The following is a 22,439-nucleotide window of genomic DNA, read 5'->3' as shown; positions in this document are numbered from 1 at the left end:
TACTCTTGTTTATCAATTAGATAAATTATCACATAATTCATCCGAAGATGTAATAACCATTTTCATCATTTTTAAATATGATTAAAAATTACCTTATTAATTGGATTGTCGACTATTATAAACACTAGAAAAATATCTACAAGTCTGGCTCTCCTGACAGCACAATTCACTTTTTCTTTTCCTTCTGAAAATATTCCTCTACCATCCGATAATACTACCAACAGTTTAGCATTGTCGGATGAAGCACATTGACTCTCAAACATATCTACTGTAAAATCGACTAATTGTCCAATCATTGTCTTTCTTTGATCAAACCTCATTTCTTGTATTAGCCTGTAAATAGAAAAAAAAATCTTAAGTAAAATGTAAAATTCCAATTATATTATTGAATAAAATCAAATAGGAGTATCCTAAGTAAAACAAGATTAAACAGTTATAACTGACAAGTTTAAATGAGTTAAACTAAGATTAATATTATAACTAAGATTAATATTCATCTAATTTTATTTTCGGAGCCGTATATGTTCAACTTTTATTTAATTTAATATTAAAAGTTTATAGGAATTATATAAAAATACCTAGATCCACTTTGTTCTGTGAAAGCTTCTCCTAAAGGATGCAATACTTTTACTTGCTCTCCGAAGCTTATGACACTAAGTTGTCCCACTTCAAGGTATGTCATAGCCTTACTAATCAGTGACAAGGATTCGAACGCCAATTCTTTCGAATGATTATCTGCCATGCTGCTAGAATCGTCTAATGCGAGGACGATCTGATAGTCACGTTTCGAGGGTTTCGTGCGTCTGAGCCAGATTTTATCTTTGCGAAATTGACTAGCTATATAAGGAATGATTTTTCGCATATTGATGCGTTTGCCCGTCTTATAATCACCCTTCAGTCTCGATGCTTGCGTGGGCTCCAATACCAATCTTAATTTTTCGGATAAATCCCTAGCAGCTGCATCTGTAACTGAACACAAACAATTCCATGCAGCTGTAGCTTCCTCTGTGGAAGGCACTTGCGTCCATTCGTCCAACATTCTTTCCATTTCGAATCGCTTTCTTTCTACATAATCAGAGCTAAGATCATTTTCTTCGATATTCCATTCCATCGTATGAAATGTAGATTCGTTTCCTCTCTCCACTTTCATCGTCTCTGCTGTTTCTCCTTCTAATTCGACCGTTGTCTCTATTTGATTGTTCTCCATGTTTCTTTTACCATCGGAATCCTTTTTGGATTGGTTATCTGCAATTTCAGAGACCTTTTCGGGTTTGTGCTCATTTATTTTATCATGCGTCACATCGTTTTCCTCATCTTCATGCATTTCTATGTCCATAATATCGTCCTTTTTCTCTTCCTCATTTTTATCCATATTAGAAGCTTGTTGTTTGACCTGATCTTCCGTTGCGGCGTCGAGCGTGTAATCATCGAATTTCTCGGAATCCTTAATGTGTTGAGCCATTTCAGCCTTATTGCTATCAGCATTGCTTGTATCATCTTTTTCATCCACCGATATTTCGTCTTGCGTGTAGGTCGTTTTTAATTTCTTTAGCGTCGACTCAAATCTGTCCAACAGACTGCGATCTTCGTTACTCTCACCCAAATTCTTCCTCTTCTCGACTGGTTTTGTCATAGTGTTATTTTGTGGTGCCGAAACAGTTTCCTGCTTAGATGATCCTGAATGTCCGCTCTCCTGTTGTGCCGATTGTGACTGGCCTGTGCCTTTATCAATATTGTCCTCTTGAGTATTCTCAGATGAAGTTTCCTGTTGATCTTTCGTATCCGATTGTTGCGCTACTGTATCATGTGAACCTTCCGTCGTTTCTTCAATTTGTTGTGCAGCATCCATTTCTTTGCTCGCATCATTTGCGCTCGGTGCTGCCTTTTCTTGTAGTTGTTCTTCCTCCACTTTTTTATCTTGATTCTGCTCCTCGTCTTTGTTCTCTGCATTCTCATCACTTTTTTCTTCAGTTTTCTTATTAGTTTCAAGCTCTTCCATTTTATGTGTCTGATTTTCCTTATCGGTACTGTTGTCGTCCTCGTCCTCACTAGAATTCTCCTCAGGATCATTTTCTTTAGTCTCTTCAGATTCCTTCTCGAGTTCTATATCTTGTTTTTCTAATGGCGGTTTTTTCATCTCATCGATATCAAATGGATTCTCATCCTCGCCACCGTTGTCTTCCTTACCGTTTTCATCCAAATTCATGTCTTCTGGTAAGTCAAGCGGTTCGGGTTCTGGTTGAGGTTGAAATTTGCCGTGATAAGGATTAATATGATCTTCATCTACTTCTGGTTCATTCAATTCATTAATCTCCTTTTTATTTTCCTCTTGCCGATTTTCATCATGATCTGTATCATCGTCATCTTGTTTTCTCTTACCGTTATCATCCCTTGCACTCATTTCTTTTTCACCGATTTGTTCGCCTGTACCTTCCTCTTCATTCTCGTTTTCCGACTGATTGTCCTCTTCGGATTCTTCTTGATCGTCGCCCCAGATTTCTTTATCAAGCTGCTCAGCACCTTCTTCAGTTTCTCCCATTTCTTTATCCAAATCATTTTCTTCGTCATCGTTACTCTGCTCTTCATCATTGTCATTTTTTTCCATATCTTGAAGCTTGCTATCGAAATCCTCAGACATGTCGATTCCTTTCTCCTCTTCCTTACAAGTTTTATCATCTTGTTTCTCTCGTTCTTGATCCGCAGGTTTTGCATCCTCAAGTTGATCTTCGGATTCTATTCTATCGGAAACGTCTTTCGTTCCTTCACCTTCGGCTAAACCCATTCCGCCTTTTTCTGTCTTTTCTTCTGATTCGTTCATTTCGCTTTCCTCGAGATCTAAATCTTTTGGCACGCAGAACCCATTTGCAGCCAAATCTAAGAATACGTTTAATTGCAGGTACAATATTTTACACGTAATACGGAATGACGCTACTTGTTCGTTTAAATAAAATTGAACGAACAAAATATATTGTTCCAACAGAGGTAAACACTTTAGGAGCAACCTAAAAAAAATAATAAAAGATATTATTAATTTTATGAAATTTGTAGCTTCTATTTCATGTTAGCAAAATTTTATTAATATTTTTATTCATAGGTACAGAAAAATAATATGTTTCTTTTTAATAAAGTATTGAATGATTCTGTCAAAAAAATAAACATTGTCAATATTAAATATAATTATTGTTACCTGATACAATGATTTGCTGATTGCGGATCGTCGAATTCACGTATTAGTAGCAAAAGATTGGAAAATAAATTGTATATATCAGCCAACTTTAATTCATTCTTTATATCCCGTTCGAGCAATTCAACAAGTTTTACAAGTTTCAATTTTTCTTCTGCTTCTTTTTCTATGTTGATATTATTCTCTTCACTTGGTTTTTTATTCATATGCATATCATTATTCATATCTTCCTTGATATCTTTAAATTTCTTCTGTATTACAAGCAATATTATATTTATTAAATGTTTTAAATCTGATTCATATCGTTCGATAGTGTGATTTTCTTTTTTCAATTTCTCTCCATTTTCAATATCTGCGAATGTTCGCAATTTTTCGAATAGCATGCCATCGTCCTGAAGGAAGCATTCCATCTTCGTATCTAAAAACGCTATATTTTCCCAAATAGGATGCACAACATCCAAATTCTTAAATAATAGTTTTATATTCTTAAATCGCGCTCTTAAGTCTTTGATTGTAGTACAGCATTGCTCCAAGAATTCAAAGTGCTTTGAACTTGTAAATGAAATATGAGTAGAATGTCCAAAATGATCTACCGATAAGACTTCAAATGGCATAAATAATATGTGAAAACGTTTTGCAGTAGCTTTTACTGAACTTAAGCTATCCTTCAACATAGCGTTTGCATTCTTCCAAATCTCGTCATTTTGAGAGGCGGCAATTATAGGAAGCGCATTTGCGTCCAACGTAAGTTTGGCTCTGTTGGGATCACTCGATGATTCCAGGGGACAGCATTGCAGAAACAGCAGCAGTTGTTCAAATCCAACTTCTAACGTAATCAGCAATGTCTTCAGGCTCTCTACGCGTTTCATGAACGAGTCGTTATTCGTCGAATCGCTTCTGTTCTGTCTTAGCATATTTAAATCTTGCTCGCGTGTTTCGGACAAATTAAAAATCTGTGCGCGAAGTGACGAGAAACGATCGAATGATTGAACGATTGTCATCTTCTGCATGTGGGCTATCAACATCAAGTGCGCGGAATATCCTCGGCAACGTTCTATATTCTGCAATCCTAAGTCGGTCTGATTTGTGCTGAGCATTGCATTGAGAGCATTTAATCTGATGAGAGACTTATAATAATATTTCTCGCAGCCTTTCCACTGCGTCAGCATATTCTGGTCGGCTTTCTTCAGTTTAAAATATTGACCAATTGTGGAAAGATCCAAAGGTGATACTGTAAAATCTATTACTTTATCCGCATTATTCTTCAATGTCAATATACCAGTGCGATAAGATATGCCCATTTGGGTCAGCTCCTTGAAGTAATTGGCGAGTGTCATTTTCTTCTGTTGCAAGATACTCTTCGCCTGAGACTTCTGCTTATTCTTCGGTAGACTTCTATCGATGTTTATTTCTCGAAGACGTACACTCTGCTCCATGTAGTTTTCAATAAAATTTTCGAATTCTTTTCGTACATTCGGATAAGAATTTACCAGGATTATTTCCTTGCATAGATAAGGAACCTTTCTAGCCTTTGTTAGTAACGTAATAAGTTCGCTTGTAAATTGTACTTTCACGTCTACAGACTGCGAAGATTTTGTTACGATAAAATCTTCAGGTCTCGTTATGTGCTTATGATGTTCCTCATCATCCCAGATGCCTTTGTTCATCTCTGTACTGTAAGATGCCGATTTAACAGTCAAGCAAGAAGACACGGCCTGCTTTAGGGCATTCTGGAACTCCTTTACCAATTTATGCAGAGTTCGATGCGTTTTCTCAACTGTTTCCTTCACAGCCCAATAGCTAATGTCGTTCCATCGCGCAATTTTAACAAAGTCCTTCAACTTCTTCTCAATGGGCGCTTTTAAAAGGGCGATTCTTGTGTTCACATCGTCTATGAACTGTTTGTAATAATTGTGCACGTTCCACAATATGGCCAAAAGTTCATTCTTGTTATTACTGTCGTCAAAATAATATACATGACAGTGGAACGTCAAGAGAAGATCTAAGCGCGATTCGAATTCAACAAGGGACGACTGGTTCATGAAATGTTCTAGCGATTCTATGAACTTTTGCTTGGTGATAGGCTCATCGTTTGTTTCCTGAACATTATCCTTTTCAGATCTCGTAACGTAACTCTCAATCAATGCATACAAGAAGAACCACCATTTGGACGTATCCGATCTGAGATTCTCGTATGTTGCATCGAGACAACCCTTCCAGCAAGACAACTCCAGCTTTCTCCAATATATTATCTGTTGCGTTAACTTTAACACATGGTCCATCATGCTGACGCCACTATGTGCGTTCTCCTCCCATTGATGCATCTTGACAAGCAACAACTCCAAACCTGTTAAAAATCTAGAAATAGGTGAAGTGACCGAAAATGTATAAATCTTTTCTATTATACATCGTATCGATTTCAGAGTGGGATGTTCTGGCCATTCCTTTAGCAGATTATCAACATGATTTAGGATATTTTCGCACAACGGTAGGCACTGCTTCACTTCCTCAATATTGCAATCCTTGTAGAAATCGTACGCTCTCATTCGTCCTTCGGACCATGTGTTTTCTCGTGAAGTTCGATCTGCGCTTTTCTCTTGGGTCGCTTGCAGCCCCAAAGTAACCAAAAAGTTCAAGCTGTTGTATAATTTGACTGCGAGTCCTTCGCTCAAACTCGGCAGTATGTTATCGAGCATCCCGTATACCGTGTTGTATCTTTGAATCAGGGACCCAATGTAATTCGTTGAACTTGTCAAAGCAGAACTGTTGCATATCCACTTGGTCGCAATGAAGGACATGACGATATTCGAGTGGATCTGTTGGATCTCTCTGATGTCATCCTTGGTGACAAGACCGCTGAAATTTGATTCCGTTTCGTCCAATGGGGTTGATATACTCTTCTCGTTGAGGGAAGGTTGCGACTCGTCTTCTATATCGTTAAAGTCCTTTTCATGATATGATGGAAATAGCTTGCGAACTTCCAGAGCAAGCTCTTCTTCTTCCGTCAATGTGTCGTTGTGACTCTCAATTTTATTTTTGTATAAACTGTCTCTCTCTGCGGCTCGTTTCTCTTCCTCCAGTTGTTGTTGTTTCCAGATCAGAACTATTTGCTGTAATAGTTCGTTCATGTCTCGCCATAGTGGCTTAGTCAGACCTTTGTTAAGAATCACGTGATTGTGCAATTCATATAAACCCGACTTGAATATTCGGAATTGCTCTTGCATCCTGACAAACGTGTCCGTAGAGCATGAACTCTTGCCAATTAGACTCCTCATGTTTGTGGAAACGCATAAATCACTCAGATTCAAAAGATTCTCTTGCTGCAGGCCAATTGTTGGGAATCGAATCAAGTTATATATCAAAGATTCGAGATCAGCTTCTCCATTTTTACGCAAAGATATTAGCCGTCGGATCTCGTTAATCAGTATGAAAACGCCATGATTTAACTGAGCCAGCGCCGTCAACAACGGAAGAATTACATCTGGATAAGCCGACAGGTATTTTGTTCTGATCTGCTCGGCGAATCGTTGCACTGATAAGCCCCAGATTTCCGCTTCTCGCGAAATGGTCTCTGCAATTGTCAGATCGGTTGATTCACAATCTCGACTGATTTTATCTGCGATCATATACAGATTGTTAATGTGCTTTTTCACTAACGTGTAAGAACCTACTCTGTTCCTGAAATCAGCGCTATCCTTGCTGAGCGAGGCGAAGTTGACAGACGCTGGCCTAAATGCTCTCAAACAGTTGAGATCATCTCTCGTCTTCAGCAAGCGCTTGTCGCAGTTTCTCATCTCTGTAAATCTCGGATGCTCATTTGCCGCTGATATTCCCAGAATACGATCTTGCAACATTGTAACGTATATCGTTTTTCTAAAATCGTCGATGTCTTCTTCTAGGTACTGTAGCTTCAGTTCCACTTTATGTACGGGATCGATAAGATCTAAATTTCCAAAAAGCATTAATTGTACATAACCAAGTATCATCCAACCTTTCCCTCGTTGAAGCGTTTTAGAAAAACTTCCTTCTTCATTCTCATCATTGATGATATTTATCTCGTTATATGCTTCATGCAATTCTTCGACCGACTTGAAATAGTCGCTAGATTTGATATCGTCTGCGCAATTCTCTTGTTTTTTTATGTCGTGCTCCATATTCATTTTATGAATTGTGGATGAATATAAATGCAAGTAAAATTTTAATGTTGCCAAATCGTTATTGTTTGAATTGCATCGTTTATTTGTTAACGAGATACTATTTCTCCACAAAATCTCATTTAATAACTGTAACTGATTCACTTGCGCCGTATATGTTCCGAGTGCAATCGCGGAAAGAACATTTTTTTCTTTCTCTTGGTTGGTTTTGTTTAACATTAGTTGCAATACTAGATTCAAGAGAACCGGTCCACCGACATGGCATTCTATCTACAAATATATAAATAATATAAATAATATAAATACATAATATAAATAAATTATAACGTGATATATTTTTAAACGAGAAAATTTGAGTGTTAAAAATTAAATATTAGTAATTTCTCTCTATATAATATATATAAAAATCTAATACAAGGTGTCCCATTTTAATTGACCACTTTAAATATCTCTTGAACAAGTGCATTTTAGGGAAAAATGCTTTAGACAAAAGTTTGTAACTTCAAGGACTAAGATAGTACCATTGATTAGGTAACCTTTTCAAGACTAGGTCAATGTGACCGAAGTTTTTAAAATGATACATTCATTTTTCACTACGTGTTCTTGTAGCATACCTCAAAAACTTTTCAAAACACTATAATAAATTATTTTTTTATGAAGTACTTTTTGAATTATAAGGCTTGAAAATTACAGTATCGCTGGCATAAGTATTACTCAAGGTGCTCAAACGATGGCTAAGATCTTTTGAATGTTCAATGTCATGATTTTGATAATATTTGTTAAGATCAAGATCACTAGAGGTCCTTCGTTTTCAGTTTTTAAAAATGAATTTTTAGTGCAAAAATGAAAATAAAAGAAACAATCTCCAGTGGTCTTGATCTTTAACAAACGTTATCAAGGTCATGACACTGAATAAAAGGTTTTAGCCATTTTGTTTGGGCATTTTCAGTAATACTAATGCCGGCGATACAGTAATTTTCAAGCCTTATAATTTAAAAAGTACTTCATAAAAAATGTTTTATTATAGTGTTTTGGAAAGCTCTTTGAAGTGTATTACAAAAATACGTATTGAAAAATGAAAGATTCAATAAAAAAAATTTAAATTATCCTTATCCTGATCTTGACAAGGCCACCCAAGGTCAAACCAATTACTATCTTATATTCCCCTTGAAATTACAAACTTTTGTCTAAAACATTTTTTTTCTAAAATGCTGTTCAAGAGAGAGATATTTGAGGTCAATTAAAATGGGACATCCTGTATAGAAATTATTGTTTAATTTTTAGCAGTCATAGACTCGAATTGTTAATTATTAGAGAATATTTAAAACATAATTAATATATAATTATTTTATATAACATAGATATACTTCATTGAATTTTATTCTTCAACATTTTAATTATCTCTCGAAACATTTTTCAAAATTTCTCATTTATTATAAGACTAAAACACAAACCTTGGATTCAACATAGGAAGTTATTGATTTCTCTATATCTTCTTCTGTTATACCGCGCCAGTGCAAAAGTCGGCTCGTATCCTTAAAAGCATGAGATCGCTGAACGAATTGTGCGAGGCAGCAGAACAGTTCCGGCAGCAACAAGAGCTCTGATCCTCGCTCGATTCCAGCCATTGCGCTCAGCAAACCCATTAGATCACTTGGTATACTGACTACATTCGTAAATTTCGCAAGGCATTCCGTCAAAGTGATATCGGAAATCATTACCTCCCGACACATCTTTCCCTGCAAAGTACAAGCGAGCGACAGAAACACGTATTCATAAATCGGCCACAAACGTATCCTCGCATTCAACTGCATTATTTCCCTCTTTGGAAGAGAGTGTACTCTGTTCAGAATATCCTCGACTTCCGCAGGAACTCGTAGACGAATGTGACTCTTGTCGCAGAATCGCTCTACCTCGTGAACGATCCGCAATGTCGTTTCGTCGATCGATTTTTTGGAGTAAACGTCGCTCCATAAAGAGATCATTTGTTGTCTCATCGCTAGTGCATCCTTCAACTGCACGGATATAATCTTCAGTTCTTGTTTCAGGGTACTACCTCCTTCATCCCTCATATCCAAATCTTTCGTTATTTTCATCAGCTTCGATTGCACTTCCATACTGATTTCCGTGGGATGAGGCGATGGAAGTGTCAAATATTTCTTGATTTTCTTGGATATCTTTTTAATAGGATCGTATACAGATTCCAACTGGTTGTTTATATGGTCCACGATATCCTGTAACTGTTCGATTTCGCTCATAGTTCCGTTGCTCAAGGATTTTAGGTTACATAGGAACTTCAATAGCCATTTATAATGTACTCTTAGCAACACAGAAATCCGATCCAAATTCGTAAATACATCCTTAGACTTTTCCGTTTTATCTATAAGTGTAAATTCGCCTAATCTCTCGAATCTCGTGAACCATTTCAATTCTTTTCTTAAATCAATGTATTCTTTGATATTTATATTTATATCTTGTAAAATCGCATTAATGCAAGACCTCGTTTGTTCAAGGAACTGTACAAAGTACGTTATGAGCGGTTGGTTTTTTAATTGTGAAAATAGTTTACCTGTAAGTGAAAAATTCTGTTAATATAATAGTCTATCCAATAAAAATCGTACTTTGAAAAATGACAACTAAAAGTAAATAAATAATAAATTGAACAGATACTCTTACAAATTAAAAGCATAAATTTTTATTTATAAAGTAAATTGTTTTATATACTGAATAAGATCCATTTTACTGTAGCAGTTTAGAAATGAAACATTGTATTATATTTATGATTTGACTTAATTTTGCAACTTCATTTCCTTAAAAAATGACTGTTATATTCTTCACTTCAAGATACGTTGATATAAAATTAAGTTACATATTACTTATTAGATATTAATTCATTCATTACAATTTAATCTAGAATATTTACCATCATTTACAACGCTAGAGTACAGTTTTATGGATATCAAGTCTTTATTCTCCATTTTCTTTGGCGACATATCTTTTTTTAGAATGATACTGTACGCATATAACAATAATAATAATTTGTTCGTGTCTCTGCAAGTATTATCGTCGTTATCGCTTGTTACTCTTCCAACGAGCTGCCACAAATCCCAAGGTAATGAACTTCTTGCATTTGCCGATTCGGAACAATATAGTGCGATTACTTCCGCCATTAACGCACTCTTATGCTCAAGATCATTAAATATCGCTTTTCCTCGCAGCATTTTTGAAATAAATTCCTTTCTGAGTGGCGCGTCGTCTCGCGAGGATTGTTCGTAGAAATTCAAGAGAAGATATGGCAATATATCAGCAATGTCAAATGTAAACTTTTCATCCTTTTCAAGACCACAAAAGTCGTTCAATAACTTCGTTATAATATTTCCTCCGATATTTCCTGAATCAGATTTTAGAGAGGATTCGTATATCTTAACAGCGGCGTTTAACAATAAGCTTTGTTGTCTAATTATAACGAGTCTTGAATTATCTTGCAAATTTCTCACACTCCATGTGGCGGCATTCAAATCGATCACCGAGATTTCTTCATCACACGTGACACGTCGCTCAACAGTTTCATCGATCAGAGAAGTCAGATGTTCTCTGAATCGCGGATCTCTCGGTCTAGGTTTTATATAGACATCAATGCACGCGTTCTTGATCGATTGCTCTGCAGAGAATCCACGTAGCAATCGTTGCTTCACCAAAAACGCAGTGTGCAACAAATCAACCACATTGAATTGATCCCAGGCAATCTCTTCCGACATTCTGTCGTAGATCTCTAGTAATGTATCCCGATGCGCAGATTTTATAATACCGGTGTTAAACAACAGTGAGTTGAAATCGATTACATTCTTGTCGACGTTCTCCTTCGAGCTGAGCATATAAATCTCGACACCTCTGTTACGCATGGCTCTAAAATCATGATTTGTATTATGCGATAATGGTAAATTATGTTATTACGATATAATTAATACAATTTCTCCGGAATTCATAAAATGATTTTAAATCTTTTTGATTGTATATTGAGTGTACATGTCGCATATTTTTTTAAATATTCTATTGCAATATAAAGTTGCTATTTTGCAAAATTTTTTTTATTTCATCTGTGTTAGATAAATATATTTGCGTTAGGAATATAGAAGAATATGATCAATATAACATTTTTGGAATAAAGTAATAATTTAATTTTTTACGCATGATTGATTATAATAAGATCATATAATTAAATTATTGACTTACAGATATCGAGAGATAAGTTACCTGGAAATTTCGCCGTATCGGGGATTCATGGTTAGAAATAGGCGGAAATTTTCATGCGGCTTAATAGTAACAACATTACCATTGCTGTCAATGCCTCGTTCACCAATACTGAGAACACCATTTGGCTCTAACAATCCATTAAGTCTGTCTAATACAGCGGGGCTACATAAATTAACTTGATCGATGAGTAGCCAAGTACCATCTTGTAAGCACTAAAAGATGACTCTGTTATTATATTGCTTTGAATAAAATGAAGTTACATCTTCATTTAATGGCTTTGCTGATTGAAAAGTAAGATTTTATAATATTAATTTATCTGTTTATCAAAATGGTAATATAGCTTTACTGAATGCAGATGAAAATTGTAATTAATAATGCTATATATAAAATGTTATATAATTTATTTAAAATATTTTAGTATATTGCCAAATTGCAGGATAATCACATAAATATTTACGTTTTATTTTAGCTTGACATCTAATATAATAGTGAAGAAAAATGGCAGCATAAAGTGGACATATTAAATAATGAAAGTTTCTAAAATCGATATATATAAATAATGAAATAAAGATAAACACATTGGGAAAATTTCAGAAACAGCAATTTTTTACTCTATTAAAACTTATGCAATATTTACATTATTTGTGTCAAGACTAATATTAATAAAAGTTTGAAGTAAAATTTAAAGTAGCGCAACTTTATCGTTAGCGCTCTATATATATATATATATATATATATATATATAAAATATGCGGTGTTGTAAAAACATAAATTCGAGGATTACAAAATATGAAAAATAAATTTAAAATAACCTTTTCAAAATATTTCCTACATGTGTAGCAATATGTAACTACTTTACTTATAGTACTTTACAGTACCGTATAATAATGCCTTTGTAATATAGATAATAATGAAAATGTAGCTCTTTCCTTTGATAAAAAAAATCTATAAAAGTATGTTATTGATGGAATACCTTTACTAACACACTGTCTACCCATTCGAATTTTCCACCAGCATTCAAGCATTTATCTTGTTCGACGAAAATCGACAAATTCCTCAATCTCGACTCGATATTTCGTAGCTCCGATTCGCGAGATGGTTCCCAAAGCTTCATCGCCGATATTAATTTCGATAATTTTTCGATTTTATGTAAGAATAATTTGGTTTCTACAGCCATTGTTCTACCGGCGACGTTTTCATCTGGCGACAAATGGACGACAAGTGATAAGATCTTATTCCAATACAGGAAATTAGGTTTCTTCTTTGCTGTTAGAAAGAAAGCCTTTTCTAGCGATCTCGTTTTACTTACCGAATAAGTGTCGCACTTGCTCCAGATGTTCATGAAGTTCGGTAATTTGCTCCAATTTATCAATAGTTATCTTTGTTTGCAGACTCTCGATAAGTAAAGTCGCTACGTGCTCAAATAGTTGTTCAAGATGCCGATTATAATCCGTCTAAAATAATAAGAAAATAAATGATTAATTGTCATCATATAATAAATTATTGTTAATAACTATTGATTAAATGGCTAATTGATAATAATTGGCTAAATTCTATCGATTCAAGGTTGTCATTAAATTGAAAAAACTATTAGAACCAAAAAATCATAGTTTGCCAATGCAGATATCAATGACAAGCTATGCATGTGTTCCTTAACACTTGCAACGCTCCTAAGCATCATTTGTCCTTTTAATAAACACATTGTGTCCTTTTGATAAACATTTTATAAACAAAGATGAAATAATTCCACGAGCGTTGTGAGTGTTATGTGGAACGCAGCAATGTAAACTGCTATATTAAGTCATTGAATTTCTTAGTTTATGACTCGTGAGAACAAGCAGAGAATGATCACTCTTCGGATAATAAAAGATGAATGTTTATCTTTCTGATAAACATATTAGCATTAACATTAATATTAAATATTTGTTTCACTTACCTGTTCAAAGCCACCTAATATCTCTGTCGTGTCCATCGCAGAATTTACGGTAATTGATCTCAGTTTTTGGCCTGTTAAAGCGGCAAGTAAACGAACCACACTGCTTTTCCCGCTACCTGAAGTACCAACCTATAATAGTAAATTTGATTATAATTAGCTAAAGATGGAACTCTAATAGAAAGTATTCAAGAATACAATATTTATGAATAAACTTACAAGTATGGACATCCAATTCATTTTAACGCACTGCATGAGACTCTTTAAAGTTCTTTTCTGATCTCTAAGTATTAACAAATTAAAGTCCTGGGGCTCGCTGCAATTTTTCCGGTTTAACATCACTTCACCGATGACAAATTTGTCTGTTGTAATGTGCATGGGCAGTTGATTAGGTGGAAGAGGATATTTTTCGGATGAGAACATTTTTTGATATATCTGATAGACCTGCAAAACAAATCCAAAATATGGATAGCATTCTATTTTTAAAATATTAGAATTTAACATATTTTATTTTAATAAGCATAAAGGCGATTTCCATACTATTCAATACTAATTTTTCTCTGTTATTTTTCGCTATTTTTGATATTTTGAATATAATTTTATAACAATGATCGCGACTTACCTTTTGTCGATCTTCATTAGTTCTCATTCTGTTAACATAAATGAGCTCTACACTGTCACCTGGATTAAAATATTGTTTATTGTCGCGAAATTCGTTAGAAGCTGCTTCGATAGTCGTCTCGCACCATCGGATAATATCTCGAAGATTCATTTCCCATGGAGAACCAGTATGTCCCCATATGATGCCAGCTTCTGACGCTAATTTATTATTGAATTGCACCATGTGATTGATCAATTCTAGAGGAAGTTGTGGAAATTGCACACTGAGTATAAACTTCAAATCGTCTTCTATTAATGCAGCTACAGAAATCTGCAAGAATCATAAATTTCAGATTATAGAAATTATTTTTGTAGCATTGTCACATGTTCAGAATGTACCTGAGTAAATCTATTTAAAAAGGATCTTGGTAAACCTCTTCTGGCTCCACCTTGCCGCAAGGGATTTTGACAACCAAACAACCTTGTACCAGGTTTGACTGAAAATGTCTTTCCTAATTCGGGAACGTATATTTCTCCTCTGTGGTCAAAGCATGCATTAAGACCTTCCAGGACCGATTGCGAGGCTAGATTTAGTTCGTCGAGCAGAATCCAATATCCAGCACGCAAAGCTCGCAAAAATGGACCATCGCGCCATGCAAATTCACCACCTTTTCCGCCTTCTACGGGAAGATCGGCACCAAACAAATCTGACACATCCTGTAGAACGTTATTTAGAAACAACGTTATTTAATTTCCGAAAAAATAAGTCGTATTTCCGATAAAATAAGTTACACATTTATTATTTAGAATATGAAAAATATTTGAAAAATAATGATAAAAATAATGCATCATTTTGTAATACCGTTTGATCGCTTAAGTTGATTCTCAGCAAAGTATGCCCTGTGGCTTTCGCGAGTGCAGAAACCAGACTTGTTTTTCCTACACCTGGGCTTCCTTCTAGAAGAATCGGTTTATTTAACTGCAATGCTCTTAGCAGCTTTAATGTATTCAATTTTGCAGTGGGAGTTGTAAATGTAAATGTATGATTCTCGTAAAAGATAAAGGGACCCTTTTTAATATAAAACGGCAGTATTCCAAATATGTCTGAAGCATCTACAACGACATTTTCATTTATAATAGGAACTTCCATGTTAAGTTCAGATTTCATTGTATTTTCAATCTCCGACTTAATAAATCGGAGAGCAGCCTCTGTAAAGTCTTTTAATTTGCTGATACTGTAAATAAATAAGAATCGATTAGAGAGCATTGAAATTTTTTTTTATATATTATATACGTCAAAATAAACAAATATTTATATTGAAACTAACTCTTAATCGAGAAGATTTATTAAATATTAAAACTAAGTTACTTACTTAAAACTAAGACAGTTATGTACAAAATTAAAATCTCGGAACTTGATTATAATTAGAAATTAACTTAAAGTGTCTATAGTATAAATGTTTATATACATGATATAAATGATATATTGGGTCATCTAAAAAGTATCCGCGGTTTTTTGTCACTAGATGATGTTGGTCAACACATCTAGTGACAAAAAACCGCGGATACTTTTTAGATGACCCAATATATGTCTATATATAATATAAGCCTCCACAACTGTTAATGCGTAAAATATATATTCAAGTATAAACTACTTGTACTTACCTTTCGAATTAGAAAGGATTTAAATCCAAAGTCGAAACGTTTCTCGTTAACTATGTTTGATAAGTATATTACAATTATTTCTGAATTATATCTTATCTTATATATCTTATGAATATATATAATTCATGCACTAACAAAACAACCGCGAAGGCTTACATAGACATTTTACTTATTGGATTTATTCTTGGAGCAACAAAACTACTAACTTAAATTATTATCTTAATAAAAGTAATATTATTTTAATTATATATTATTTTAATATTAGAATTTAATCAAATATTATTTTATTATTTTAAAGAAATTAATTTTATGTGTTAACAAAACTTACCTCTCCGAACCTGTGGAACTAGATCCAAGACTATCGATATACGTGAGACAAGCACCATGATAGTATGCTTCTCCGATCGTTAATTTCGATAACAAGGTGCCATCAGTTGATATGTTTATAAAATTCACCCAAGTAAGCACATCTCGTATGCTCACAGTAAGCTTCTTGCCCACTTCGGTGGTTTGTAACCATTCAGTGAACCTCAATATTGCATTGGCGATGGACTCTCTCGTTTGCAAATCGATGCAAAGATTATGTATTATTATATCACGTAGATCGCTTCTGGCCATGCAACCTTCGCACCATACTTCAGTGAAGCGATTTCGTAAGGCCGGCGAGAGCTCCTTCTTACCGTAATCACCACCGGGATTCATGGTCCCGACAAATACGAATTTCTCGTCAGCCACGATCACGGTGTTCCCTTCCCCACCGTGCAAAGATTCGATTCCTTTCTCAGCCAATAAAAGACTACGTTCCGGTTCTATACAGAAAGATTAAATATATCATAAATACACTTCATAATTAGATAAATCGACCCTGTAAATCTTTTTAATAATTATATGTACAAAATGAATACATGTACATGATTTGTATTTGGCATCTATTTCCTACTTATACGTACCTAAGAGTGAATTTAATCGTTCTAAAACACTATCATCAGCCAACGAAATTTCGTCAGCTAAAAATAGATCGCCGTTACGCATAGCATTTATCAAAGGACCATCCACCCATTCAAAGAGCTTCTGATCATCCTCAACACGATCTCGAACAGGTCGCAAATTTCCTAGAAAATCGGACGATTCGGTGTGCATATGGCAATTTACGCTACGCATAGCTTGGCTGTTGATGGCTGCGATTAATTGACAGACTGTGGTTTTGCCTCCACCAGTTTCTCCGACCAGCAACACTGGTTCCTTGAATTGACAAGATTTCTTCAACAAAACCGCTATTCGACGCATGTGATAAGTCCATACAATGTGGCTGAAACCGGAAAAATTGTTCTTCAGGATTTCCTCCAAAATGTGCCTCGTAACTGGTGAAGTCTTGTTGTTTAGCGTAAACAAGTTATCGGGATTCACGTCTCTTTTTAAATGTTTTCTTATTACTTGTCTTATTTCGTCTGCTTCTTCTACTTTGCGGACTTTAGCTGCGAGAACGAGATAGCCCTCGTCCGCCAGATGTTGATTCCAATCATATAATTGATTGCCTATGTCAGGTGCTAATCTATACCTTTCGCCCCAACGAAATAGATCTCGTAAAGTTATAAATCCCTTTTTACCAGCAAAAGCCGCCGTACTTTTACGTCTTGTTTGAAGATCTGTCATTACGTTAATTACTTGTTTGCAGTACGATTCTGGCATACTGCATCTCTGATTAAGTATTATCTGTAATTCATTTGGCGGTATCTCGTCAAAGTGTAATTCTATAAATCGGTTCCTGAACGCTCGTGACAGAACTTTTCGGCCACCGTAGAGTCCAGGAGGATTTTGCGTCGCAAATAACATAAAATGTTCGTGCGCTTTCACTACCTGTTGCGTTTCAGGTATGAACAATTCCCTGTTGTCGTCGAGAACTCGATTCAGGGCTTCTAGAACATCACTCGGGGCTAGATTTAACTCATCCAAAATAATCCAATATCCCTTGCGCATCGCATCAACTAGGACACCTTCCTTGAACACTAATTTTCCAGTTTCATCAGCGATATAACTTCCGACGTATTCTTGTAGATCTGTGTGCTCATGATTGTTTATACGGACGCAAACATGTCCTGTGGTTTTCGCTAAATAAGTAATCAAACTGGTCTTGCCTACTGATGTATCGCCTTGTAACAAAACTGGGATTTTTCCAATTGACACAACTCTTACTAAATCTTTCAAATTTCTTCTAACAGAATCAGTCAATATGTAGTTGTTAGGTGTTTCGGGCGTTAAACTGCCTTGCAGGATCCAGTATCCTTCAATATACATGTAATCTTCTCCTGGGCTGCATTTCGGTTTTGGTATAGGAATGCCAAGAATTTCTTTAATGTTCTTATTGTCAAGGATAGCTTTTACGATCATTCTTTGTACAATTGGATAAGAATTGTAATCCAGTTGCGTCAGAAAACTCAAAGAGAAAGATTCATACAAGGATCTTAGAACATTGCCACAAGGATTTGATGCAGAAATGTACAATGCGCGACATAGTGTTCTCAAACTGTAATGTGGTTTATGGGCTGTGCCATCGAACAATGTACTCATAGCTTCCTTCCTAACATTTAAGTAGAACTTCACGATCGCTTTATGTTTCTCTGGCAAATTTAATTCCGCTAGGTAAGAACTTACAAGCAATTCAAGATCCGATTGCTCAGTCAACTCGTCGACATAAAACTCGGTGAATCTGTTTCTCAAACCAACCGGTAGGTCTCTTTTACCAACATCCGTGGCTGGATTCATGCAGGCAAACACTGTAAAATCGGGATGTCTTTTCACAGGTTCTCCATCACCGCGCTCCAGTAACGACAAAGACTCCGAAGAACCTTCCAATAAACCGGAAAGACATTCCAATGTTTCTGCATTTGCTAGATTAATCTCGTCTAAAAGAACCCAATAACCGTCTCGCAAAGCCCTGACCAAACTCCCTTCTATAAAGGAGAACGCTAGTGCATATTGACTCTTCACTTGAGTTCCCAGCTTGTCTAGTTTCTCCAGCATCTTTTCCCACTTCTTCAGCATATTTAAATCAGCTTGGATATCGTCTTGATCGGATTTCTTTTGAGATTTTTTGTCTTGTCTAAAATGTTTTGAGGTGTCTTTCCTAAATGTACTATCTTCGAGGTACTTTTCATACTTATTTCTCAATCTCTTCACAGCAGCATGTGCACTGTGGCTCATCAAAATAATAAGATTCTTCCACTTTTGTTGCTTGTGACACAGAGCAATATGTTCAAGAAACTTCCTATTTGACTCGATCATGAAGTAAGAACGGAACAGGATCTCAAACTCCTCCCGGATAGGCGAGATTAAGAACTTCAGATCGACTGGTTTATAACCACCTAATAAATCCGCGCTCTCGCTTTGTTGATTCATATTTATAACTATCAATCTATGACCAGTACTCCTCGCTAAGTACTGAATTGAACTTGTTTTTCCAGTACCAGTCTCACCAACCAGCAGCACAGGCTCCTTCTGCTTGATACAGACAGCTATGCGCTCTAATAAACATGCAGAAGGTCTTGTAAAGGAAAAATTAATTTTTTCTATATCTATTCTTGCATATTGTGCTTTTTTACGAGTCAACTTTGCTCTGCCTGCTATCAGAAACTCAGGAAGTAAGTCTATGGACGGTTTATACATATTACAAAAGTACTCCGCCTTCAGCATTATAATGCCAAGTTTACGAGCTATCGCCTTTGCCAAATTCAATCGTTGCTCTATAAAAGATAATACGATTAATGATATAACTGGAAACATTTTTTAAATATTAAAAAATAGAAAATAAAATAATTTATCAATATTTATAAATGTATATACAATTGATAGATAAAAGATAGACTAAAACATATTTTATATACTGTATGATTAGATAGAAGCATAAGGGAGAAACTAATACCTTGATTAGGCATAGAACAACAAAAGACATCTAGAGCATCTTGAAATATTTTCAATAGAGAATCTGATGATGAAACATTGAAATCAATGATAGCTCTGGAACACCATTTTATTAAATCTCGCGTTGACGTCTGTCGTCCAATTTTTAGTGACAGTATAGCATCATATGCATTATTTTCACTATTATGATCTCCCACGGAAAACAACAAAAATACATCTATTATTTTAATAGCAATTGTATTCAATACTGGAAACAGAGTTTGAACTAAAGTCACTAATTCGTCTGTGGACAGAGGCTCTACGTTTAGGCATAACCAATGTTTTTGCAACAAATTTGAAGATCCTGTGACATATTTTTGAATTCCCGTAACGGATGTCATTAATCGCTGCGTAACAAACAACTGGAATCCACTGTTGACATAAATAGTATCGCGATATCCAGGTACACAGAGCGTTCCAGTTTCCATCAAATTGCTCAAGATGCTGGCCACATCGAGGGCAGTGCTATCCACATCCTCCAAGAGTAGCCATTTACCAGCAATAACTGCTTGTGTAAGAACACCTGGTTGCCAAACAAATTCACCAGGTACGTCGGTACATCTATACATTCCCAGCAGCATCTTCGAGTCGGTCTGATCACCTAGTTGCATTTTAATAAAGTTCGATGTGTCATGTCCAGTAACTCTGGCTAAATATTCTACCAGAGCTGTTTTACCACAACCAACTGGTCCTTGCAGGCAAATGCATTTTCTGGAGCCTATAGCTATGGCTAAACTTTGCAGATTTTTTTTCGTGGAAGAAACTGGAACTAAATTATAAGTGTTCTGATTCCTGCCGAGAGTGGGTAATAAGATGTCACCAACGGATACAATAGATGAAATATTTTTAACTATGTCTTCCATTGACTTAAAGCCGGCGCAGATAATATTAGTATTTGTGTTTTTATCTTTATAATCAATTAAAAATTTCTTAAAATTTGGGATGAGTGTTTGCGCGCATGATAATCTTGTTGATTCAGACATGTTTAAAACTATTGCTATACATTTTAAGGCAACCCTGAAATCAAATTAATAAATTCCTTATTTTCCAGCAATTATATAGATAATTAAAAATGTATTAAGATATATACTGCATACATTTTGGAAGAAATTTTTTATTATTAAGTTTCTTGTAATATACGTACCATTTCACCCTGTCATCTGCATTTGTTAAATACTTGTAAAATCTAGACCAATTCCATTTATGCTTAAAATGGTTAACAGCAGACTGCAAAATACTATGACATGCGATAACAATGTCATATTCAGATACTTCTGAGATATACGAAAATTTTCTTCTGTTTTGTTTCTTTAGGGGTATAATTACATCAAGAGAATCGTCAAAAAATTCAAATGGAGCTGGATTAATATCAAAGTAATGTAAAACATAACTGAAATAAAAAAAAATATTTTACAACATATATTAATCGTTCTTCATAATACTAATAATTAACATTAGAAATTAAATAATTAAGAGTTACTTTTTACATAATAAACTTTTTATTATTGTAAGAAGTTTATTATATAAAAATTTTATACAACACAACACATATTTATTAGTATAATTATTATAACATATTTATTAGTATATTTTGTAATATATTAATATACATACATTAATAAATCTTGATTAACATCAAGTAATTTTCCTAATATAACACAATTTAATCTGTGAATAATATCCTTGTCTATTAATGCTGATGATTGTATGTCTTCTATAGGTATGGCTACAGAAATAAGACCTAATAACAATTCTGGGAAACAATCAATAACATCTTTTGTGCATTCTGGTTGCATCAAAAATTCACATAATATTTCCAAAATTGTATCTGGATTAAGTTTATTAAATTTCTGTAAACAATAAATTATTAAACTTATATCTATCATAAACATACAATTTTCTAAAGATTAAAATTACTAAGTAATAATTAGGAAGATCTGCAGAAAAAGCAACATAAAAATAGCCATATTTACTTCCAAAGGTAAGAGTCTCTGTTTATATTTTTGATCTCGTTCACAGAAAATTGTCAAATTCTCAGTTAACATTTTGCACTATTTTGTTTATATAGGAAAGTTAAACTTATTTGCAAAAATGTAGTGCACATTTATCCGAACAAAACAGGTTACAATCAGACCATGTGCCATGCCCGGGATTTAGCTATTACCAGAGAGAAATTTGAGAGAGGACATGACGGCCCAAAACCTGTAACCGCAAAATGCTGCCCTCTAATCGTATGCTACATGTAACACAATTACATGAACCAAATATCGATTTATCATCTCCAGTCTTGGAAAGTGGACGTTGCTATGTAGTTTACATCCTCTTTGTCAGAGGGCAGTAGTGTGCGGCATGTTGTAGGGAACGTTACGTTATCAATATCTCACTAGCGCAGCGAGTATAGAAAGCCTAGGGATTTTGTAGGTTGCGAGTTGCCTACAAGCAGCATCAGAGAAAAAATAAGACATTAGAGAGATTATGGCGCTCATCCTGTACGGTTATATTCATTTGAGCTCGAGTAATAAAGATTCATAGTTACCAGTTATGAGAAAGTGTCGATCATTACCTCTTATATCACATCACACGACAAGCGTGGACTTGTCTTGAGAATTTGACTCATCAATCGAGTCACTTATTCCCACAATGTCGGGATACGAGACTCGATTGACGAGTCTGCCTCTCAAGACAAGCCCAC

At 34.9% G+C, this 22,439-nt stretch overlaps 1 protein-coding gene and 1 long non-coding RNA gene across 2 annotated transcripts in view; one reads left to right on the top strand and one right to left on the bottom strand.

Moving 5' to 3' along the window:
* The window catches only part of LOC105151439 (midasin), a 23,255-nt gene extending 816 nt beyond the window's left edge, over positions 1-22,439 (bottom strand). Inside the window, exons 1-20 of the mRNA XM_011065143.2 lie at positions 22,284-22,439; positions 21,721-22,180; positions 21,362-21,597; positions 20,892-21,137; positions 19,710-20,764; positions 16,741-19,530; positions 16,119-16,599; positions 14,988-15,360; positions 14,525-14,842; positions 14,148-14,456; positions 13,745-13,969; positions 13,529-13,657; positions 12,902-13,046; positions 12,566-12,792; positions 11,593-11,804; positions 10,262-11,244; positions 8,793-9,907; positions 3,188-7,608; positions 579-3,002; positions 93-333 (exon numbers count right to left, since the gene is read on the bottom strand). Of these exons, the coding sequence (XP_011063445.1) occupies positions 93-333; positions 579-3,002; positions 3,188-7,608; positions 8,793-9,907; positions 10,262-11,244; positions 11,593-11,804; positions 12,566-12,792; positions 12,902-13,046; positions 13,529-13,657; positions 13,745-13,969; positions 14,148-14,456; positions 14,525-14,842; positions 14,988-15,360; positions 16,119-16,599; positions 16,741-19,530; positions 19,710-20,764; positions 20,892-21,137; positions 21,362-21,597; positions 21,721-21,792 (16,002 nt within the window). The 5' untranslated portion in view covers positions 21,793-22,180; positions 22,284-22,439. The remainder of the gene's footprint in view (positions 1-92; positions 334-578; positions 3,003-3,187; positions 7,609-8,792; positions 9,908-10,261; positions 11,245-11,592; positions 11,805-12,565; positions 12,793-12,901; positions 13,047-13,528; positions 13,658-13,744; positions 13,970-14,147; positions 14,457-14,524; positions 14,843-14,987; positions 15,361-16,118; positions 16,600-16,740; positions 19,531-19,709; positions 20,765-20,891; positions 21,138-21,361; positions 21,598-21,720; positions 22,181-22,283) is intronic.
* LOC147907532 (uncharacterized) lies at positions 11,681-12,546 on the top strand. The gene is made up of 2 exons (XR_015547060.1): positions 11,681-11,883; positions 12,062-12,546. It is a non-coding gene; the product is annotated as an uncharacterized LOC147907532 (long non-coding RNA).

This window comes from Acromyrmex echinatior, chromosome 13 (assembly GCF_024713525.1).
Source record: "Acromyrmex echinatior isolate Ae372 chromosome 13, ASM2471352v2, whole genome shotgun sequence".
NCBI lineage: Eukaryota > Metazoa > Arthropoda > Insecta > Hymenoptera > Formicidae > Acromyrmex > Acromyrmex echinatior.
The sequence above is the reverse complement of the archived record's forward strand: the minus strand, read 5'-3'. Positions and strand labels throughout refer to the sequence as shown.